The following is an 18,986-nucleotide window of genomic DNA, read 5'->3' as shown; positions in this document are numbered from 1 at the left end:
TCAACAGGTATGTGAGATGATGGAGCTGTACAGTGGGCTGCCTCAGGCAGAGGTCAGCAGGTGTGTGAGAGCCAGGCTCCAGGCTGTGTTCTTTAATGTGAACACAAAGCTAACTGTAACCAGACTTGTTTTGAAATAAGGTAAACATTGGTAAAAAGCTTGAGAGAGTAACTCATTAGCCACTGGCTGAGATAAGCAGAAGATTTGAGCCGAAATAAGCAGTTACACCCGGAAAATTCCCAGAGCCACTTCTGCAGTGGAAACTTTGTGTAATCCCTGACTTGGAGAGAAGATGATATTCCCTGTGCCTTCTAAGGGAAGTCATTTTAAATGATATCCCTTGGTGGACGCAGTTGACATCTTTAAATGGACCCTTCTTTGTTATGAAAGAAAGATATATTCACTGTTCTAAAACTATTTCATGCCGAGGGCATGAAGTCTTGTGCAGTCACACCATGCAGTTAGCTCTCATTGACAAGTCGGGCCTATTCCCCAGTGGTCCTACATATATTTACTGATACATAGACTTCTGCTTTCTTTCTTTCTTTCTTTCTTTTTTTTTTTTTTCCGACTTCTGGCTTCTAAATCAGTGGGTTCATACTATATGCAGTGGTCACAGAAGTCATATTCTCTTTTCAAAGCTTAATGGGTCATATTTATATTTATAATATCAAAATGTGGACGGCTCAACATTTTGGTATTTTGGTATGCCTGCATAGCACTATAGATAAGACTAACTTGTTTTTTGATCAGCTGAAGTTTAAAGCCAGGTGTGCACCTTTAATCCCAGCACTCGGGAGGCGGAGGCAGGTGGATCTTTTGAGTTCAAGGCCAGCCTGGTCTACACAGCAAGTCCAGGACAGCCAGGGCTACACAGAGAAACTCTGTCTCGAAAAACAAACAAACAAACAAAAACAAATAATAAAAGAAATTTAAAAGTGGCCAGATGTGGATGTTTGGTATGGGCTTGCTGTTAACACAGTGCCAGGGAATATCATGTGCCTGCAGACATCTGTGTTGCTGTTTACTTGGTTCATTTCTGAGTTTCTCTCTGCTGCTCATCTGTCCCTTCCCGTCTGGGGTGTGTAGTAGTTAGTGTCCATTACTGTGACACAACTGAAATCAACATAGAAGATAGGTGTTTTGCTTCACAGTGTGGAGATTCATCCCACAGTTAGCTGGACATTACTTTGGGACTGTGTTAATGTACGTAACAGAGCACACTGTCCTCTGATGTCCAAGAGCCAGAGGAGATGGCAGGCAGCTGATGGCCCAAAGAGTACCCAGTGCTAATGGGAAAGTCTTCAAAGATGTTTGCATTTGCCTCTGTATGCTCTGGGGCTGTGGTGTGTTGGGGAGACCTACAGACTGAGACACTCCTTGAGGCGCCCTGCCTGTGATTCCTGTGCAGCACACTTTGTTTCTTTATTCAGGTATAATAGCCATGCCTTGGGCCACGCTATACTGGCTCTTTTCCTACCCATTAGCTATCTTTTCTCGTCGTTGTTTTGTTTTTCAGTGTTAGTTACTTTTCTGTTGCTGTGTTAACTCAAACCAAAAGCAGCTTGGGGAGAAAGGAATTTATTTGGCTCACACTTCCAGGTTGTACTCTGTCCTTGAAGGAAGTCAAAGCAGGCACTCAAGACACAAACCGAAGCAGAAAGCATGAGGGGTGCTGCCTGCTGGCTCATTCTGTCACAGGCCCATCCATGCTCAGCTGCCTTCCTTAGCTAGCCCAGGACACCTGCTGAGGGACTGTACTGCCAGGGTGGACTGGCTCCTCCTGCTTCAGTAAGCCGTGGAGACAGTGTCCCATAGCCGTGCCCACAGGACCATCTGATCGAGGCAACTCCTTAAAGGTTCCCTCTTCCCAGCTCACTCTTGGTTGTGTCTGGTTGCTAATAAAAACTAATCAGGCCATTTAAAAATTTTTATTTTTATGTATATATGTGCCCGTGTTTATGTATGCTGTATTTTTGTGGGTGTTTGTGAAGTACAGAAGAGTGTGTAGGGTCCCTGGAGCTGTTTTTATAGGCAGTTGTGAGCTGCCCAATGTAGGCGATGGGAACTGAATTCAGGCGTCCTTTGGGGTGAGTGCTGAGAACTGCACTCAGGTTCTCTGGAAGAGCAGGAAGCAGTCTTACCTGCTGAGCATTTTTCCAGCACTGGACTGCATCCTTTCCTAGTCTTTCCACTCCACTGCTTTTGGCAACAGCTTCTTCTCCTCCTCCTCTTCCTCCTCCTCCTCCTCTTCCTCTTCTTCTTCCTCCTTCTTCATTCTTCTGTCTTCTTTGATTTATTTGTTTATTACATATACAGTGCTCTGCCTGCATGTACGTCTGCACACCAGAAGAGGGCATCAGATCACATTATAGATGGTTGTGAGCCACCATGTGGTTGCTGGGAATTGAACTCAGGATCTCTGGGAGAGCAGACAGTGCTCTTAACCTCTGAGCCATCTGTCCAGTGGCTTCTGAGTCTCACTGTAAGCAGTCCTGCTGCTGCACAGCATGTGCTCTGCTCACGTGAAGGTTCCACCACCAGATAAACTAATGCATTGTTGTTTGTCTCAGCCCCACACAGTCTCTGGCCTGGACAAGATGCAGTCAGTTTGTCACGGTGTGATAGGGTGGTCTCATGTCCAGTTCCCAGATCAGCTTCCTTTCCCCTGTAAACTTTTGCCATATTATCTGTGTTTTTACCAGCATCTTGGCCTTGCTCTGGCTTGCCGTTCTACACTTCCCCACTCCTCCAGCACACCATCTGCAAAGGCTGTCTAGTAATCAGCATCTGTGGCAGCAGCAAACTGTCTTCCTCTCTGTGCCAGTTTCTACTCTACTTAGCTTTCTCTTACTATAACACATACTTGAGACAATACTTTATAAAGTGAAAATATTTTTCCTCAGAGTATTAGAGGCATCTAGTCTGTGGCTGGTGGGCCTCACTACTTTTGATGTGTTATGAAGTCACATGATCACAGGGGCATGTTAAAGCAAAAGTCACATAGCTCATAACCTGAAGCAAAAGAAAGGATGAGGAAAGGTCTAGAACCTCACAGTTCTATTTGGGGACACACCTCCAGTCACTTAAATTCCTCCTGTTAGGTCTCACCCTTAAAAGCCCCACCATGCCTCAATAGCACCACCATGGGAACAAATCCTTTAGCATGTGGGCTGTTGGGGCGCTCTTACTCAAACCATGTGAGGTGCCTTTAAGAGTAGTTGGGAAGTAGCCGCAGAGCATTGCAGAGGGTCATTCTTTCTCCAGGTCTGGTCCTTCAGCTCACATACTGAGATAGGAGTGGGTACACAGCTACCAAAACATGCACATGCATCTGCGCACACACAGGCGCACGCAAAGGCTGGCAGTGCTTGGGAGATTACTAGCAGAGGCTGCTGCAGATAGTGGGGATGTGGATCCGTATTTATTTCATTCTGATACTCTTTGGTTGTGCCTTAGTTTCCTTCACAATGTGAACACATTCTAGTGGAGAGGGTACAAGGAGTATTGCCATTTTTTGTACATGTTAAAATGCTATTTTGGTAAGGTCATACTGTGTATCTGATTTTTCAAATAACAAAGTATACGGAGTGAAAACCAAAGGAAAACCTTCCTCTTACCCATGGCCCGTTTGCTTACTACCTACCTCTTGAGAGAATTTACTTTCCTAGTTTTGTTTACATTTCCCCAAATTATTTTATGCCTCCCAAAACATGTGCACCCACTTTGTTTGCACTGATGGTGCTTTACTAGGTGCACGCTCCTTGTTATGAGCCTGTCTGTAAAGCTCCAGGGTTTGTCTTGGAAGTTATTCCATGCTGGGCCACGTAGAGCTGCCCCGCTGCTTCTTAGCCTGGCGAGAGGCCTGGGGTATGCATGTGGTTTAGTTCGTGCAGATCATCTGCTAGTGTTCAGAGTCTGCTGCTACTGCGTTGGAGCTGTGGTGCTGTAGAGACGCTCTTGGTCGTGCAAGGACAGCCATGGCATCAGATGAAGTGGCCAGCTGCCTTCCAGAGAGGTGGTCCTAGTTCGTCATCTTACTAGCAGTTGAGAAAGTGTGTTTTCCTCTCTCCCCAGCTTTCAGTTTTGTCTGAGAGTTGAAACACTACTGTGCTGGCTAGTTTTACGTCAACTTGACACAAGCTGAAGTCATCTGAGAGGAAAGATGTTCAACTAAGAAAATGACTCCATATGATCAGGCTGTGGACAGGCCTGTAGGAGATGTCCTTAGTGATTAATGTGGGAAGCCCAGCTTCCCTGGCCTAGTGTGCTGCATTCTATAAGAAGGCAGGCATGAGGAGCAAGCCATGAGGAGCACCCCTCCATGGCCTCGGCATCAGCTTTTGCCTCCATGTTCCCACCCAGTTTGGTGTGGAAATGTAAACCAAATAAACCCTTTCCTCCCCAACTTGCTTTGGTCATGATGTTTCATCACAGCAATAGTAACTCTGACTGAGACAACTATCTTGTGCTTTCATATATATATATATTTTCATAAATGAGTTGGAAAACCTTTTTTTCTATCAAAGTATTTAAAAGTCTTTTGCTGGCATTTTAGCTCTTTATAGGTCATGGGAATTAGCCCTAATTGCCCCATGGGCTTCCCAGATGCCCTTCTGGTTTGTTTCCTTGGCTCCTCCCACCTTGTTCCCGCATCCCTCCCTTCCCCCATTTCTTCCTCACCCTCCTCCTCCTCCTCCTTTCTTTACGACCTTGTACATTCTAGGCGTGTGCTGGTCCCCGAGCTAAACTTCCAGTCCTCTTTCTGAAAATTTATTTATTTTAATTTCATGTGTATAAGTGTTTTGTCTGCATATATGTGCACATGCAGTGTGGGCATGGTGTCCCCAGAGGCCAGAAGAGGGCACCAGATCCCCTGGAACTGGAGTTGAGGACAGTTCTGAGGCTCCATGTGGGTGGCTGCTGAAAACTGAACCTGGATCCTCTGGAAGGGCAGCAAGTGCCTTAATCGCCGTGTCTCCAGCACAGCCCCGCCCCTCCCCAACACACACACCCCTTCTCAGCCACAGCATGCACACTGCTTTCCATCAGCTTCTTGCCATGTGTGTCACGAGCACTTCACACCTGTGGATCAGCACCTTCCTCTCTAACTCCGCGATCTACATCTTCTGCTTTGACTCTCGCCCAGAATAGAGTCCCTGGAGTTCCTGGATGAACTGGAGCTACTGGAGCAGCTCATGCGGCATTACTGCCTGTGCTGGGCCACCCGAGGCGGCCACGAGCTGGGTAAGAGACTGCGCTTCTCTCACTTGGGCCTGGAGGCAGGGCAGCCTTCTTCTCCAGCACCGAGAGGCACACCGGGAAGTTCAGGTTCAGAGGGCTGGAGAAGTGTGTATGCTTACCCACTGTGTGTCCAGGCAGGCCGGGGTTTTTGGTTATTGTTTTGTTTTGTTTTTGTTTGTTTTTTCGAGACAGGGTTTCTCTGTGTAGCCTTGGCTGTCCTGGACTCACTTTGTAGACCAGGCTGGCCTCGAACTCACAGCGATCCGCCTGCCTCTGTTTCCCACGTGCTGGGATTAAAGGTGTGCGCCACCACCACCTGGCCCTTTCCAGGTTTTTATCACAGAATTAGGTGAACTCTTTAAACCACAAATACCCTAAAAACCAGCTAGCCCTCGTCTCACCTGCCATGGGATTTCTGCAGTTGGCCAGGCTGAAAACCTCGAGGGGTTAATGTGGTAATCTTAATAAAAGTAACCAGTGTTTGCCCTTGGCCTGCTCACAGCCAGCTTTACTGGGTGCTAACCCATGCATTGTCTGGTTTCTAAAAGACCCACTCAGCTTCCAGGGCAGCTTCTCCCATCCTCTCCATGGTTAGGGAGATGTGCCCTGACAGAGGCAGCAAGATGGTGAGGTTGGAGCAGGGACCTGGGCACCCAGCTCTCCAGGTCTGCATCCAGCCTCTGCTGACCCCTGCCTCAGCTATTCTTGCTCCCCAGTGGCTGGTTATTCTTTGAACAGAACAACCAGTGGGAGCGCATCAGATGCTGGTCCCTGGTGCCTTCCAGCCTCCCCCAGGTGAGTGACACCTGAGAGGCACGATCTGGTAGTACAGCCTGCGCGGGCCCCCACTGCAGCCCACAAAGTCCTTCCAACCTGTTCTGGATGCAACTCCCTTTATTGCTGTGTTTTCTATTGGAACCTCCTCCTAACAATAAAGGAAGTTGTAGTGGAGCTTGGGAAACTTGGGAACAGTAGAGCACAGAAGCGCCGCTTGTGGCCGGGTCTCAGGCAGCCCCTGCTAGCACTTCCTTCTACTGTGTTCTAGATACTGTTGTTTTTGTTACTATTTTAGTAAAGGAACAGTTGCCTTTTTGTTTGGTTCTTTTGAGACGTGTAAAGCAGCCTGGTCTTAACCTTGGCTGCCTCCTGCTTTAGCCCCCAGAATTACAGGTGCGCCTCACCTGACTGTAATATTGCACCCCTGAGCCTTACTCACCCTTGTGAAAGCAGAGAAACCGTGAGGCAGTGTGACGCTGCCTGGCCACACCCTGCCCTTGTGCTGAACTCTTGTCTTCCCAGTAGAGTTGAGTTTACATGTTCATACAACTGGGCTCCTGCAGTTTTTCAGTTCAGTCATGTGACACGAGTATTTTTTCCCTTGCTACTAAACTTCTTGCTGAACAAAACTATAGTAAGTGTATATTAAGTATATGAAATTTTTATCACAAGACTATGTCTGAGTGTACATAACCTTCCTAAGCATTTGGAATTACAAGTTTCTAATGAGTTTAAGTTAAAGCTGAACTGCTTTTCTTTTCTTTTTGCTGTGCTTTGGGAGCAGGGTGGTCTCACTCTGAAGCCCAGGCTGGCCCCAAGCCTGTGGGCCTCCTGCTTCAGCGTCCCAAGTGCCGGGTTTCCAGGTGTGTGCTGCCACGCCTGGGTTGGAACAATAAACGTTTTAATGTCTGAGGCTTCTTCGGTGTGTCTGTCTGTGTTTGCTCAAAGTTCAGCAGTTAGTAGGTAGGTTTTGTACATTCACTGCAGAGAGCTCATAAATTGTGAAATGAAATTCTTTCTTAATCCATTTTAAACCACCCATAAACAAAAGCTGGCCTGACCTCTCACTCTCTTCTGAAATCTTGTTTCACACAGGGAGAGAGTGAGGTCCAGCAGTGAGTCGTACTGGTGCCAAGGCCCAGCACATGGGCATGCAGTAGTGTCACCTACCCCGCTGGTCCCTTTGCTCTGCCACAAGAGTCTGACAGTATCTGTATTTCTCCCCTTAGGTTTGAAGGAGATAACCTATTAATCTGTTGAAGGTTCATGCTGAGGCAGAAGCGGAAGTCTCTAGCCAAGGGCGTGCCCTGGGCCTCTGGAGACATGGGTCGCCCCATTCCCATCCTGGTCCTGTCGCACATCCAGAGCCCTTGGTTACAAAGGTGATCACACCAGATCCTGTTCCTGTCACTTATCATTGTTTAAATAAATCTCACTTGCCATTTGCCTGTGTGTCACACTCTGCTGGTGTCTGATGACATTCTTCGCTCTGTGGGATGGGCCAGGGTTCAGATCCATGGCAGTTAAAGTCTAGGATCCTGAGTCTTACTGAGACCTTGGTTTACCCTGTGAGTCAGAATCCACTTGGGAATTTAATCCTCATCTGCTGTTTATTGCGATACCTCATGAGCCCTGAGCCTTAACCCTTGAGCTGCCATGGCTCTCCTCTAGTGTTGCTACTGCCTTGGCCAGCCTAGCCTGCTTCCTTGCCTCTTGCGTTCTAGTTGCCGTGGCATCATGCCTCGCTAACGTACCCCAGCTCCTGCCCCACTAAAAGGGCCCAATGACAAGGAATATAAACAACATCTAGAAGCTAAAACGGCCAAGGGCCTGGAGAGATGGCTCAGAGGTTATGAGCCGGGTGGCTCATGACTACCTGTTTCTCCAACACCAGAGGATCAGACACCCCTGTTCTCAGTGGGCACCTACCCACATGCATACACCCACACACTGGTGCACACATATACACACCACTAAAACGGATAAAAATCAAATCTCTAAAAAGGCCAGGGGTCCTCAGACCCTCCTGCAGACAGTTTGGCCTTAGGCTTGCTACTAAGGGGTTGTCAGCTGCCAGCCGCGGGCTTGTGATAAGCCAGAGCAGCAGGATGAGGCTAATGTAGTCATTATGCTGCAGACTCAGGGCTCCACACTCAGAAAAGGGCCCAGCGCTGGAGCTACAGGACTAGGATTGGCCATGGGGAAGCTCCCATACAGTCCTCAGCTGAGGTAACAGCCTGCTCCTGCTCCCCTGTTGGGAACATTGGGCCCAGCAATCCCTGGAGGCTCGGTTGTGCTCTGCTGCCTGCAGTGTGCCTATTAGAGAAAGAAAGTGAATCTCCGAAGGAGAGCGTTAACTGTCTGGTCACCTGTTGCCCTCAGGACAGGAAGGCCTCGGCTTCGTAATGGTGTGTCTCACTTTCTTGAATAATATTTACTAACCCAATGAAAATCTGTAGCCGTAGTGGGAGGCTCCATTTATTGGAGCAAGTCCATGACTTGGTAATATAAGGAACGGAATAAACATAAGCGCACAGCAACGCTGGTAAATGTGGACGTTGGTGCGTGTGTGCGTGCGTGCGTGCGTGCGTGCATGCGTGCGTGTGTGTGTGTGTGTCCTGTTTCTTTTTAATGTTTTAAGTACTTATTTTTTTGAGACAAGTTCTCACTCTATATCCCTAGCTGGTCTGGAACTTGCTATGTAGACCAGGCTGGCCTTGAACTCAGATCTGCCTGTCTCTGCTTCTTAGATGCTGGGGTTAAAGTTGTGTACCACCACTTTTTTATGTTTAAAATTTTTCTTTTAATGTTTTTAGGCTTGAGTATGAGTAGGTGTGGAGATCAGAGGTCCAGTTTTGGGGAAGTTGGTCCTTTTTGGGGGGCGGGGTTGAGACAGGGTTTCTCTGTGTAATAGCTCCAGCTGTCCTAGAACTCACACTGTAGACCAGGCTGGCCTTGAACTCACAGAGATCCGCCTGCCTCTGGGGAAGTTGATTCTTCCAGCATGTATACTAGGGATCAAATGGATCATCAGGCTCGACATGGCAAGATTGTAGCCTCCAAGTCATCTCACCAACCTGCCTTTCTCATTTGACATGTGTATTTGTGCACTTCATAAGCAGAAATCATGTCCTGTCCCCCCTGCCCCCCCCCCCCCCGGCTCACTGTAGGTTGGCATCAGTGTGACAACACCTCACTGTGGCATGGGTATCTCATTTCCAGCCGTGACCCCATCTCCCACTCAGGTAACACCTAGCTAAAAGTCAGGAACTGAAATCTTCATTTCTTCCTGGCCTTTTGTCTATGTTTATGGACAGTCTGCTCCAGGAGAGCAATACTCCCTTACCTTTAATGTCAGTGTTAGGAGACATCCCTTAAAATACCAATATTGAGTACTTGCCTAGCACACTCAAGGCCCTGGGTCTCATGCTATCCCAACAACAACAACAAAAAAAACAATTTTATTTTTAAAGCTGAGTTCGTTTAGGGGCTGGGTAGATGGCTCAGCGGGTCGCATAATTTCTGCACAGGCAGAAAAACGTGAGCTGGGATCCCTCACACCCATGTAAACGCTGAGTACATTGGTTATTAACCCCAGAACTGGGTGGGTGTGTAGAGAGAAGGGGAACCCCAGGGCTTGCTGCTAGCCAGCCATTCCAGCCAAAATAGTGACCCCGAGCTTCAGTGAGAGGTAGAGAATGATAGAAGATACCCCAAACCAGCCCCGGACTCCCCCCGTGTTTCATGAACATTGAGATGTGGTTCATTTTTCATAAAGTCACGGCTAGCCACAGCTCGATGGAAGCAAACCTCTCTTCCTGCCAGAATTGTAGGGAACTGTCAGAGGCTTAGAGACATGAGCGTCCCTGCTGGCCCAGGGCCCCTGTAGGCACAGCACTGACTTAATATAGAAATGGACTTCCTGAAGGCAGTTCTGGGAACCCAGGACAAAGCAGGCCAGAGTTTTACAGTGTGGGGAATCTGTATCAGATCAAGAGCAGCATTTTGAGAAAGCGCAGGAATGAACTGCAGAGTAGATGTGCCTAAATGCCGCCCCTGAAGCCTGATTATTTTATATGAGATTCCATGGCAGTGAATTTGAGGTATTCAGTGGAAAAGCAAAGGCCAGGCTGTAGGAATGGCCAAGATCCAAGGGCTTTCAGAGCCAGCCCACTAGAAAGGAAGCAGGTTTATGTTTCTCACACACAAAAAAAATGAGAGCCTGCCTCTTAGCAGGACTTCATCCCAAGTGAGCTGCTCCATGTGTAAGATAAACCCAGTCTACACTGTCTTAAGCCCCTAGCATTCCAGTTCTTGGTACAAGCTTCAATTACTATCTCATCAAGTCCAAGACTCTTAAATGTCACCCTACCCTACCCCACCACGTCTCCAATGCCACCCTCCCCTGCCTGCAATACTTTGCCTCCCTGGTTTCTTTTCTCCAACCTACCAGGCTGCCTCTAAAAGGACACGACACCTACTGGTCCCTTTCCCCACCCACATGATCTCATAAAGCATGATTTAAGTTCTGGTTGTGACCTGGCATCCTGTCTGTCGCCTTCTTGGACTTCGCATACGTCCCCATTTTTAATGCATCCCACAAGTACTCACTCCTCAAGCAACATTCTGCTTTGGCCACTGTTCTCCCCCGCCATTTATTTATTTAATCACTTTATAGCCCGATCCCAGTCCCTTCCCTCTTCTCCTCCCAGTCCCACCCTCTTGCCCCCTCCCGCTGTTCTCCCCCCTTCTTAGAGAAGGGGAGGCCCCCACGGGGTACCAGGTGTGCACTGCTCTAATTATCATGACAGCAAATGAGGCTGGTTGGCTCCTGTATCTAGGCATATGTCTTCTTCTGAGAGAGACGGTGGAACCAATGAAGAAATCAACAAAATAAACCCCAGTGCTGAAGACACTGACAGCCTGAGAGTGATACCGTCCTGCCTGTAGCTGAGTTTCCCACTTAATGGCCGTCGGAGAAAACATGCTTGGTATTCGGTTGTGGAGGACCCTGGTACCACCAGTGGTGGTCACTGCAGTGAGTTATGGGAAGGGTGGTTTGGGTCTGGTTCCCGTTTGATACTGCTGAACTTGAAGGCCAGCACAGGAAATAGCAAAGATGTGCCACTGTTATCTGAGGCTACCCATGCCATATACCACCAACTCTTGCTGGGCCCCTGGTGGGAAAGGCGGACGGTCAGGGAAGCTGTTCTGCCTGGTCTGCAAACAAGATCTTGCTTGGCTCTGAGGCAGAGATGAGACATGAGCTGTGGCTGCTGGCAGAGCTTGCGGAGCTCCTTGATGGATGATGAAATTGCCAGTGGGAGCTGGGGGTGGGGTGGGGGGAGCTGCAGCTAAGATCCACCAGCTTCAGTGTTCAGCAACCCATCGTTTCCCAACTGTGGAAGATTTTAGGGCATAAAGGTATGATACCTGAGCATGGGTCATGGCTTTAGAGGACGGAAAGGGAAAAAATGGAAGGTGTTGAGATACTTGGAGATGAGAGAATCACAAAGCAAGTGAGAGAGGTCCTTGAGGACTAGGACTCAAGGAAGGAGACCCCAGCACCACTTGGCAGGAGGTGGGGTACCCGGGTCTTTGGACTTTGGGATTCATATGGACCAGTGAAACAAGAAACACTAGCAACCACTGAAAAAGTGATTTGCAGAGGGTTTTGCCTTCTCGTTGCTTTTGTGACCTGTATGACCACTGGCTGATAAAGACCTGTCGCATCTGCCAGAGAGCATGCCCTGAGAAGCACAGCTTTGCTGTCTTGGATGAGATCCTCCTTACCTATGTCCTAGCTGGACAACTTGACAGCTGACCACAGATGTATAAGCATACCAGGCAGGAACAGCCCAGACAAGAAGAGCTGCCAGTGTGGACTCTCAGAATCATGAGTCAGCTTAACAGTGGTTGCTTTAAGCCACAGTATTGGGATAAAGATCTTCTTACCCTAAAGAAAATCACTGATAACATGCGACAGGGAATGAGGGTAGGAAGAGAAGTGACCGGTGAAATTTACATTAATGCTTATTTGGTGCCAGGCTCTGCGGGGTATAAAGAGTCAGCAAGGCACTGCCACACCACCATCCTTCCTGGGATAGCATGCACAAACGAACAGGCCCCATCTTTAAGTACCTCGAGGCAAGCCTGGGAGGAAATTGGAAGAGGCTGCAGTGCAAGGGTACTGTGTAAGAGCTGGGGATGATCCAGGTGAGGGCTGGCAAGTGAAGGACGTCTCTAATAAAATTTCAGCTGTCAGAGTGGCCAGGCTAGTTACTCCTGGCAGTCTTCACTGTTCCTCTTCTTCAATTCCAGCCCCCCAATCTTACCCCCAGCTTTGTAGCAGACTGCCTGCTCTGGCCTTTTCTTCCTCTCTTCCACCATTTGCAGGAGTCTATAAAGCTTTCCCCCTCCCTATGGACCCTCTTAACCCTTGCTTCTTGCCCACCCCCCTTCCTTAGTGTCAATTCCCAATACCTCAAAAGGCACTCTACCCAGGACTCCCAGTGGCACTTCCTGGCAGGATCTCAGAAGTATTTTCTATCAGGCAACCCACAGCTACCACACTCTCCTAAGAAACAGAAAGGTCATCAGAAACCAAGGACCGGAGCACCCACCCAGCAAATGCAAGATGGTAGCACCTACAAGTATAGCCATCCAAAATCCAGATGACTAGACAACAGAATAAAAACATAACAGAAAGGAAAATACATCTCCACTAGAGCCCAGCAACCCTACTACAGTACATCTGAAGGACGCAATATAGGTGAAGCGTAAGACAAGGACTTCAAACAGCTTTTTTGAATATGATAGGGACCTTAAATAGGACATGAATAAACCCATTAATGAACTCTATGGAAACATAAACAAACAATGGGATAAATGAACAACAAAACTGTTAAGACATAACAGTGGAACTAGAATCAATAAAGAAAATCCAAACTGAGGGAGATCTGGAAATGAAAAACTTTGGAGCTCAAACAGGAACCTTTGAGGCAAACCTGACCAGTAAAATACAAGACATGGAAAAGAGAATCTCAGGCATTGAAGACAAGAGAAAAGAAATGGATGCCTTGGTCAAAGAAAATGTTAACAACAACAAATCCAGGCATAAAATATCCAGAAAATCTTGGACATTATGAAAAGACTAAATAATAGGAACAGTAAGAATATAAGAAGAAGAAACCTCGGCCAAAGGCATAGAAAATATTTTCAACAAAATCATAGAAGAAAGTTGCCTAACATGAAAAAGGAAGTGCTTATCAAGGTACAGGAAGCATAGAGAACACCAAATAGACTGAACCAGAAAAGAAATTCCCTTCCTCAGGGCCTGGAGAGGTGGTTCAGCAGTTAAGAGCACCGTCTGCTCTTCTAGAGGACCTGAGTTCAATTCCTGGCAACCACATGGTGGGTCACAACCATTTATAATGTGATCTGGTGCCCTCTTCTGGCATGCAAGTGTACGTGCATATAGAGCACTCATATACATTAAATAAGTTGTTTAAATATGAAAAAAATTAAAAAAGAAATTTACTTCCACATCTAATAATCAAACTACTAAACATACAGAACAAAGAAATAATATTTAAAGCTGTGAAGGGAAAAGACCAAGTAACATATAAAGACAGGCCTACTAGAATAACACCTGAATTCTCAATGGAGACTAAAACCAGAAGGGCCTGGAAAGATGTTTTACGAACTCTGAGACCACAAATGCCAGCCCAGACTACTATAACTGGCAAAACTTCTAATCACAATAGATAAAGAAATACATTTCATGACATAACCAAATTTAAGCAGTATTGGTCTGCAAGTTCAGCCCTGCAGAAGGCATTAAAAGGAAAGCTTCCATCTGAAGAGGCTAGCCACACCCTAAAAAACACAAGGAATAAATAATCCCAGACCAGCAAATCAAAAGAGGGGAAAAGCCTACACCACAGCCATGGGAATCAACAAACATGCTCATGATAACTCCCACCATCCATAGTTTCAATTCCCCAATAAAAAGGCACAAGATCCATCCTTCTGTGTACCCAAGAAACACAGCTTAACATCCAGGATTGACATCACTTCAGGGTGAAAGGATGGAAAAAAGATATTCCAAGCAACTGAACCAAAAATAAAAAACAAAACCAAAAACAACAACAACAACAGCAACAACAACAAGCCAATGTAGAGCTATTTTAATATCTGACAAAGTAGATGTCAAGCCAAAACTAATTGAAAGAGATAGATAAGGACACTACACACTCACTGAAGGAAGAATCCACCAAGAGGACAATGCAAGCATCTATGCACCAAACACTAGGGCACTAAAATTTATAAAAGACACTACCGTAGCTAAAATTGAATACTGAACCCCACACAGTGATAACGGGTAACCTCAACACTCCATTCTCACCAATATACAGGTCATTCAGACGAAAACTAAACAGAGAAATGCTGGAGCTAATTGATGTCATAAACCAAATGGATCTAATAGATATTTACAAAATATTTCACTGAAAAGAATATTCCTTTCAGAAGCTCATGTGTCGACATAATGTGGACACAAAGCAAGTCTCAACAAACACAAGAAAACTGAAATAACACCTTGCATCCTATCTGTCCATCATTGATTAAAGTCTGATCTTAACAACAGCAGGAAAAAAAAAAAAAAAAGAAAAAAGAAAAAACAGAAGCCTACAAACGCATGGAAGCTGAATAACTCACTATTGAATGAAAAATGGGTCATGACAGACGTTACGAAAGCAATTAGAAACGTTTAGAATGGAAGGAAAATGAGAACATAACATACTCAAATTATGGGACACAAGGAAAGTGATTCTAAGAGGTAAGTTCTAGCATTAAGTACCTACATAAAATAACCGCAGAGATCTCATATTAGTAACATAATGGCAGGCATAATAGCTCTGAAACACAAAGAAATAACACACCCAAAGGAGCAAATGGCAAGAAATAATCAAACTAAAGACTAAAATCAACAAAAATAGAATCAAACTAACGAAAACACAAAGAAACAATGAAACAAAGAGTTAGTTGGTCCTTTGAAAGAAAAATCAAGAAGATTGACAAACTCTAGCCAAATTAACTAAAAGGAGAAGAGATTATATCCAAATTAATAAAAGTAGAGACAAAAGGGCAACTTAATGATAGATACCAAGGAAATCCAAATAATCATAAAGATAAACTCCATCAAATTGGACAATTAGAAGCAGTAATTAAGAGTCTCCCAACCACAAAAAACCCAGGGCCAGTTGGTTATAGCACAGAATTCCTACCACTCTTTCAAAGAAGAGTTAATGCCAATACTCCTCAAATTACTCCACAAAATAGAAACAGATGGAACATTGCACAATTCTTTGCATGAAGCAAAAGTTACTCTGATACCTAACTACATAAGGACAGAGAGAGAGAGAGAGAGAGAGAGAGAGAGAGAGAGAGAGAGGGAATTGCAGACTAATTTCCCTTATAAATATAGATGGAAAATTTATCAGTGAAATACTTGTAAACTGAACCCAAGGACACATCAAAAAGATCATTCACCAAGATCAAGTAGGCCTCATCCCAGAGATGCAGGGATGTTTCAACATTTGTAAATAAAAAATGGAATTCACCATATAAAAATCCTGAAAGATAAAAACCACATGATCATCTCATTAGATGCAGAAAAAGCCTTGATAAAATCCAACAGACCTTCATGGTAAAAGTCCTGGAAAGACTAGGATTACAAGGGGGAATACCTCAAAATAATAAAGGCAATTTACAGCAAGCCCATAGCCAAATCACCCTAATGGACAGAAACTTAAAGTATTTCCACTAAAATCAGTAATACGGCAAAAGTCTACTCTCTTCATATCTACTGCTGATGGCTATTTTTGGCTGTCAACTTGAATACATCTAGAATTAACTAAAACCCCCAAATGGGGCACACATGTGAGAGATTTTTGCTTAATTTGAAGAGGGAAATTTGTTTAATTTTTGCTTAATTTCAATTAAGCAAATTCTGGGAAGACACACCTTTAATCTTGATCTTTGGAGGTAGAAGGCCCGCCCCTAAATCTGGGCCACGTCTTCTGCAGGAAGCCTGTGTAAAGACATGGAAGAGGAAGTTTTTCACCTTGCCTGCTTGCTCTTGCCCTCCCTTCTCTGGCATTAAAGCCCACTTCTTCAGGATTTCAGTGTATACTGAAGATGAGCTGAGGCATCCAGCCTCGAGGACTGAACAGCTATTAGATTCTTGGCATTCATAGGCAGCCATTGTTAGACCAGCTGGACCACACCCTGTAACCCTGTAAGTCATTCTAATATATTTAGTTCCCAGCACCCATGCCAGGGGGCTCACAACAGTTCCAGGGGTTCCAATTGCCTCTGGCCTCCTCTGACCTTTGCACTCACATGCACATACCCTTCCTGGCCCCATATATGCATTCACTTTTTAAAGTAAATACTTCGATTTTATCTTACACTTATTTTGTGTGTGTGTTTGGGCAAGTGTCTTTACCAGCTAAGCTATGTTACTGGCCCTAAAGTAAGTCTTTTAAAACACATTATTTTTGGCTGGAGAGGTGGATCAAAGGTTAAGTCCACTGACTGCTCCTCTGCAGGCTCTGAGTTCAATTCCCAGCAACCACATGGTGGCTCACAGCCATCTAGATCTATAATGTGATCTGATGCCCTCTTCTGGCATTCAGGCAAGAGCACTGTATACATAATTAATAAATAAAAATTTTTAAAAGTTGAAAAACAAAAGTTAAAAAAAAAAAAACCAAAACCCAAAAACAAATAGAAAACAACAACAACAACAACAACAAAAAATCCAAACACTTTAGAAAAAAAACCAAACACATTATTTTGATCTGCATTCCTGTAACCAGGAATGAAGCTATGATGTCATGAATTGTCATTCATGGCTGAGTAGCTTTTCAGGGTCATTAGTGACTTACTCCTCCATTTTTTTGTCTCACATGAATAAAAACTGGGTTACCCTTAATAATGTATGGGGGCTCTTCCAATCACAGAGCCAATAAATATGCATCCATTGTGTGGCAAATATTTTCCTGATTTCATTGTATTGTCTTTGTGTGCTTTCATCTGTTGCGCATTTTAAATGAAATCTAGATTATCTTTTCCAAATCAGGCTTTTCCTTTTGAAATAATTACATATGGCACGCATTTGTAAGAAAAGGTTTAGAGAGACCTCTTGTAACCTTTACCCAGTTCTCCCAGTGGTACCCTCTTTGGTTGTTTTGTTGAGATACGATTTTTCAACACAGTCTGGCCTTAAGACTCACAATCTACCTGCTTGAACCTCTGGAGTGTTGGAACTGCAGAGGCGTGTTATCACACTGAGCTCTTGATCAATGGTAATACCTTAGCTATTTTTGTTGATTTTAGAACAGGTGTCACTATCTGGCATGGCTGGCTGGCATGGAACTTACTATATAGACAAGACTGGCCAAACTCTCATAGATCTGCCCATCTCCCCCTCCTGAGTGAGAGCCACCGTGCCAGCTCGTAAGACTTTAGAACTTGTAGCACAACACTGCAGTCAGGACACAGATGGTTTCCAATGTCCAAAGATCCCTCAGATTTTTCCTTAGGGCCCCAACCATTCCTTTCCCATCATATGTCCCCCTTAAGCCAACTGAGGCAATCACTAATTTTTCTCAGTTGCTACAGTTTTATCCTTTCAAGACTCCTCTATACATAGAGACAGTCAGCACGTGGCCTCTGGGGTTGGGCTTTTGGGGGGGGGGCTTGATTCTTTGGAGCGTTGTCCAAATTATTCCAGGTGCCAATTTTCATCCCCTTATGCCAAGGGTATGTTCTGTCAGCACAATGTGTCACAGTTACTGGTGACCTTGGTCACTGGGCTAGAGGTTGTGTTCCTGGGACTCTCAAGCATGAGGTCACCCTTCCCAAACCCATACCATTGTTTTAAACAAGACGTCACCATGCAGAGCCCACCACGACACATAAGGAGTTGTACTCTACCTCTCCCACGTGGGAGATAGTTTTCTTTTCTCTAATTTCCCAGCTCCCGTGTTGTTATGGTTTAAAGGCTCAGCCATTTTGATGGCATTCGACATTTGTCATCTTTAAAAACACTGAATGTCTTTATAGAGTAGTCTGTGTTTGGTGCCTTGTCCAGAGAGGCCTCTCCTTTTTCAGTAGTGTAAACTTTTCTTTTTCTTTCTTGACCCTGGGGATTGAATCTTGGGCCTCCTGTGTGCTCTCCATACTTGATATTTGTTGCTTTCTGTGGCTGTGAGAAAACACCATAACCAGAAGCAACTTATAGAGGGAACAGTTTACCTGCGTTCACGGTTCCAGAAGCATAGGAGAGCAGATATAGCAAGCATGGTGGTCTGAGCCGGAACCGAGAACTCACAACCTCAACCGCACATACGAAGCCGAGTTGGGCAGCGACAGGGAGTCATGGCAAGACTGTAAGCATGCAAAGGCTGCTCCCAGTAATAGGCTTCCTCAGCGAAGAACCACTTCCCAAAGTTTGGACAGCTCTCCAAACAGCACCGCCCACTGTGTGCCAAGGGCCTATGGGGACCCCTCATTCAAACCACTGCATCGGCCACTGAACTGTGCACACCCTGACACAGCATTTTCCACATTATTTAACATTTAAAATGTGATGTACCTAAAACTATTTTCTCATGCAGAGAAAGGCAAAAGTCTGGCTCTTTTGTTTCCCTCAGAGGCCAGTCTTGGCTTCCTCCCTATTTCTTCAAAATCACTGACAGAAAGCTTCTTCAATGAACTAAGTTCCTGAAAACATTTGGGGCTGTTCCTAGACTCACTCTTCAATTTCGATGGCGGCCCTCTTTCTTCTGTAGTTCTAAACTACTTAATTATCTTCAGTGTGAGGAATTGGTGTCTGGCTGGGCTAACCCCTGACCATTCTCTTCTTTCTCAGAGCTCTAGTATTCTCACACCTTTGC

The 18,986-nt window shown here is 45.5% G+C and overlaps 1 protein-coding gene across 3 annotated transcripts in view; it reads left to right on the top strand.

The window, feature by feature from the left end:
* LCMT1 (leucine carboxyl methyltransferase 1) overlaps nucleotides 1-7,467 on the top strand; it is a 72,151-nt gene extending 64,684 nt beyond the window's left edge. For all 3 annotated transcript variants that reach the window (XM_084772351.1, XM_084772350.1, XM_084772349.1), the window contains exons 10-11: nucleotides 5,150-5,247; nucleotides 7,251-7,467. In XM_084772351.1, the coding sequence (XP_084628477.1) occupies nucleotides 5,150-5,247; nucleotides 7,251-7,273 (121 nt within the window). In that variant the 3' untranslated portion in view covers nucleotides 7,274-7,467. The remainder of the gene's footprint in view (nucleotides 1-5,149; nucleotides 5,248-7,250) is intronic.
* The last annotated feature ends 11,519 nt before the right edge of the window (nucleotides 7,468-18,986 follow it).

This window comes from Acomys minous (genome assembly GCF_964271855.1).
Source record: "Acomys minous genome assembly, chromosome: 2".
NCBI classification, from domain to species: domain Eukaryota; kingdom Metazoa; phylum Chordata; class Mammalia; order Rodentia; family Muridae; genus Acomys; species Acomys minous.
Note: the sequence above shows the minus strand (reverse complement) of the source record. Positions and strands in the feature narration are given on the sequence as shown.